At 55.2% G+C, this 4,948-nt stretch overlaps 1 protein-coding gene across 1 annotated transcript; it reads right to left on the bottom strand.

The window, feature by feature from the left end:
- Positions 1 to 59: 59 nt before the first annotated feature.
- On the bottom strand, positions 60 to 1,016 carry LOC148216017 (olfactory receptor 51G2-like). The gene has a single exon (XM_088140836.1). The coding sequence runs from the start codon at positions 1,014 to 1,016 to the stop codon at positions 60 to 62; it is 957 nt and encodes a 318-aa protein (XP_087996962.1).
- Between the last annotated feature and the right edge of the window lie 3,932 nt (positions 1,017 to 4,948).

Here is a 4,948-nt window from a genome sequence, read left to right on the forward strand (position 1 = left end):
TTCAGTTCTTTCTCAAGGAAACAGTAATAAATGTCCTTGGCCAGCACCCGAAGCTAATTCTAAGAGGCCATAGTTGACTCTTTACTTTTCAGGAGACTATGAAAGATCCTCATCCGAATCTGTTTTGTTCTTATGCTGTATACAATGGGGTTCATAAGGGGTGGCACTAAAAGATAGACATTGGCCATGAGGATGTGGACCACAGGAGGAGCATTTTTCCCATATCGATGGATCATTGAGAGTCCAATCATTGGTGTATAGAAAGTTAGGACCGCACAGATATGGGAGATGCAGGTACTCAAGGCTCGGAGGCGCTCAGCCTTAGAGGCAATGCTTAACACAGTTTTGAGGATCATAGTATATGACAAAACAAGCAGTACAGAGTCAAGAACCATAGAAGACACCACCACCATCAAGCCATAGATGCTGCTGACTCTTCTGTCTGAGAGCACCACCTTCAGAATATCCTGGTGCAAGCAGAATGAATATGAGAGTACATTCATCCTCCCATACTCCAGAAGCTTTAGGAAGAAGGAAGCTGGGAACACAAGTATGGCAGCTCGAATGGCCACTCCCACCCCAATCTTGATGACTGTCTTATAGGTCAAAACACTTGTGTATCTTAGAGGATTCCAGATGGCCACCAAGCGATCAAAGGCCATAGAGAGTAGAATACCGGACTCAGCAATGGAGAAAGTGTGGATGAAGTACATCTGGATCAAGCAGGCATCAAAATGGATCACACGGTGGTTGAACCACAGGACACTCAGCATGGTGGGCAAAGTGGCAAAGGATAAGCCCAGGTCTGAGAGCACCAGCATGGAAAGAAAATAGTACATGGGGGTGTGGAGAGTTTGGTCCATCTTGAGGACAAAGAGGATGGTGCAGTTCCCTGTGATGGCCACGAGGTACATGGAGCAGATGGGGAGGGAGATCCAGAGGTGGTGTTTTTCTAGCCCAGGAAAGCCTGTCAGGAGGAAAATTGGGGGGCTGGCAGTCTGATTAGAGGATGCCATAATGCTGGCCTGAGAATCTCTCCTGCTGTCTCTGATGTGTGCTTTCAAAAAAAGAAAAGGAAGCCATGTGGTGAATGAGCAACTCAAAGATCCTCACTTCTTTAGCTGCCCAGCTGAGACTTTTCTTCTAATATATTTATTTATTTGGACACATTATGCAAAGACCCAGCTCTCTGGAGAAGGCTCTAATGCTGGGAAAGGTGGAAGGAAAGAGAAGAAGAGGATGACCAGCAGTGAAGGGGATGGACTGAGGCACAGATATGGAAGACCTGAAGGGTCAGGTTGGGGACAGGTCGTCATGGAGAAAATCTACTTATGGGGTCTCCGAGTTGGAAACCAACTCGATGGCACATAATCAATTTATTTCCTACAGTTATATATCACCTGACTCCCAGGGACACTGGGAGACTGAAAAAGCAGGGAGAGTTAAACCGAAAACCTATTTTCTCAAACTTACAGTTTTTTTAAAAAAATATACTTCATTAGCCATGGATGTATTAGCCATCACAACTTTGCAATATAAATTTAAAAATTAAAAACTGCCTGGAGAATTACATAAGAAACAAACCATATTGGTCAAAATTCTTTTGCCTTACCCCTTTGTCATTAAGGACGAATTCAAGCCAGTTCCTTCAGTATCCTGCAGGAACTAATGTCATCCGCAGGGCCTGGGGAGTTGAAGGCATTCAGATAGCTAGAAGATCCTTTATCGCATCTTTTCTGATCTGCACTCTTTTTTTTTTCAGTATCCCAGCAGCTTACCCTGCCACATAGGGATCATCATTATTTAACAAACTAAAGGGGGCAGGGGAGGAAAGATGAAAGAAAGAAAGAAAGAAAGAAAGAAAGAAAGAAAGAAAGAAAGAAAGAAAGAAAGAAAGAAAGAAAGGAAGGAAGGAAGGAAGGAAGGAAGGAAGGAAGGAAGGAAGGAAGGAAGGAAGGAAGGAAGGAAGGAAGGAAGGAAGGAAGGAAGGAAGGAAGGAAGGAAGGAAGGAAGGAAGGAAGGAAGGAAGGAAGGAAGGAAGGAAGGAAGGAAGGACTCACCGTATCACTTCACCCTGCCCATATATCCAAGACAAGCAGCCCAGACAACATGTATTAAGTTGGATGCAGTTCTCATAAGGGAATTACAACTGATTGAAAAGAGCCTCTGGTTAGAGTCCTTGGAAGAGGCTGAGTCAGGCTAGAGCCGTGGGAACTCCTTAGACCTTAGGTAAGAAAACCCCAAAGAAGAGATGGTCCTCTCTGGTCCAGGAAAAGGTCCTGCAACATCCACAAGGCAAGTGTTTTTATGTGTTTTATGTTTTAGGGAGGCACTGGCTGCTTACACCAGAGGAAATTGCCCTGGGAGCTGCTCAAGGCAATGTTCTTCATGTCAGGTTCGGTCAGCACGAGGTTTCAGGGAAGCACGGGGCTGCAGGGAAGCTCGCAACCAGACCACGCGGAATCCACCGGCGGTAGCTAGCGGGGAAAAGAGGAACCGAAAGCGCCGCTAATTAACGAGCCACCTGCGGCCAGCTAAACAGGAAAACCGCAGCGGAAGCTTTTAATTACGAACTGATAACGGCGCGAGCAAGCAAGGAACGGGGCCGCAGGGCAGCGAAACAAGATCGCAACGCAGCACAGAACCCGCGGGTCTGCACGTAGCAGGGAGGGGCCAACCCAGCCGGAGGGGGACTGGCAATCAAGGACAATGGACTCTGACCGACCCTGCCATCATGAACGATCAGGGGGGACATTGGGGGGCCTAATTGCCCACAGCCGCAACGCGATCACGAGGCGGGAAAAAGCGCGGGAAGGGCGCAATATAACAAGTGATGCAATTGTACCAAGCCAGTCCTGGCTTTGCTTGTGACTACTACGTTACGCATGAGTAAACCTTCTTTGTGAACCACACGTGTCACGAGAGTTTCTCTGTCGAACGGGGCAAATCTCACATAAAGCCAGGACTCACCGTCAGCGCTACCCGGTACCACCGAGGAGCGTTTTCTTTCTCAATACAGGCATGACCAGCGACGAGGAATCCGTGGGTCAGCTGGAGCGCGAGGGATCCAGGCTCGCGGAAGGGCGGTCGGAGCCGCCCGGGAGCGACGGGGCAGCGGCCAGGGCCGGGCGCACTCCATCCGAGCGGTGGTCGATGGGCGTGAATCAAGGACCAGAGGATTCGGGCGTTACGATGACCCGGGGTTCGGGGTTCCGGGACCGAGAGTGGAGCGAGAAATTCGCCCGACTAGAGGAGAGAGTCGAGCGACGCCTAGACGCCGTGGAGGCGATGCTCCAGACCCTACTGCAGAGAGTGGGGCCACCGGCGGTAAACGAGGAGGCGAGCGACAGGGTGGGCGGTCCGACACCCCCGCCGGCACCACCCACGGCGCCCCGGTCGGAGGACCAACGGGCGGCAGACGCCCTGAGACTTCGAGGTATCACTGGGAAGTTCTCAGGGGACCCCGAACAGCTGCCGCACTTTCTGACGCACGTCAGGGGGTTCATGCAGAGGGGTGGTCACCTATTCGCTAGAGACGAGGACAGGGTATCCTACGTGGCCGAGCTGCTAGATGGCCAAGCCGCCAGCTGGGTGATCGGGCTGTACGATGCCAACGCGGCGGAACTACGGAGTTTCCCGGACTTCATGCAGGCGCTCCGGGACAGATTCGAGGACACATTGAGCGCCAAGCGGGCGGAGGACGACATCCTACAATTCAGGCAGCGGGGCAAATCGGTATCGGAATATGCCCTGGAGTTCCGGAGGTTGGCCGAGAAGCTCGCGGACTGGCCGGAGTCCCTGAAGGTGAAGTATTTTAAGAGGGGACTCAACCCAGAGATCCTGGAACGGGCACTGGGGCGGGACGACCCGGCCACAGTGAAGGATTGGATCTGGCTGGCCGGAACGGCGGAATCGGCGTGGCGGCAGATCCAACAGAGCACAAGACGACGGGACCAGACGAGGGACCGGCCGAGGGAGAGGACCCCCGAGGAGAGACGGAGCGGTCGACGGCAGTCCACCGGGAGGCGAGAGGCGACCAGAGCCCCGAATCTGTGTTTCCGATGCGGAGGCAGAGGCCACCGAGCGGCGCAGTGCCCGACGGAGCGGGAAGGCGCCCCACCACGGCCCGAAGTCAAAACCCCGCGTGCGAACGGGAAAAGGACCGGTGACCGACCGCGGAAGGGGGCAGTGGCGGCGGTGACCGAGAAAGGACGCGGGGGGTGGTCGACCCCAGAGACAGCACCCTCCGGAGAGGACTCGGAGCCGGCGGGAAACGAGGCGCGCTCGCACTGAACGGCGTCCCAGTGCGAGCAGGGGAGTCGAGGCGCGCGGACCCAATAGGAGACGAGGACTGCCCACCGTTCCGGGTGAGGATACACGTCCGGGGGGTGAGATCCGGAGGGGAGGCGCAGCTACGGGCGCTACTGGACTCGGGCTGCACCCACTGCTTGATGCACCCAGCGGTGGTCTCGGGGCTCGGGCTACAGCTGAGGCGCCTCCGGGAGCCCATTTCATTCAGCCAGTTAGATGGCACGCTGGCAGGGGGGGGACCAGCTCAGTATTACACCGAGCCGGTCCAGATGACGATCGGGAGTCACCGGGAAGAACTGAGGTTCGTGGTGGTCCCGGTGGCCGACTACGCGGTGGTACTCGGCTTGGCGTGGCTGCGGCGGCGGAACCCACGAGTCGACTGGACGGCGGAGGCAGTGCGGTTCGGGGTCGACAGACCGGCGAGGGGCGAGAGCAGAGGGGACCGAGCCGCGGAGACGGAGGCAGCCGCAACCACCGGCGGACAAGCGGAGGGTCCGGGACACCGGGAGACGGGACGAGAGCAGATGGGGCCCGAGACCCGGGCGGCGACAGCAACAGCAGCAGCAGCAGCAGCAGCGCCGGGACCCCGGAGACCCGCCACGATCCCGAGGCGAGGGAGGCAGCGGCGACTGGCGAG

Source organism: Python bivittatus, unplaced genomic scaffold (genome assembly GCF_059951505.1).
Source record: "Python bivittatus isolate LINGU-HERP-01145 unplaced genomic scaffold, Pbiv_v1 ctg000340_np1212, whole genome shotgun sequence".
Classification (NCBI taxonomy): Eukaryota; Metazoa; Chordata; class Lepidosauria; order Squamata; family Pythonidae; genus Python; species Python bivittatus.

Coding starts and splice junctions, on each gene's coding strand:
- LOC148216017 (XM_088140836.1), bottom strand. CDS start 1,016: ATGGCATCCTCTAATCAGACTGCCAGCCCCCCAATTTTCCTCCTGACA.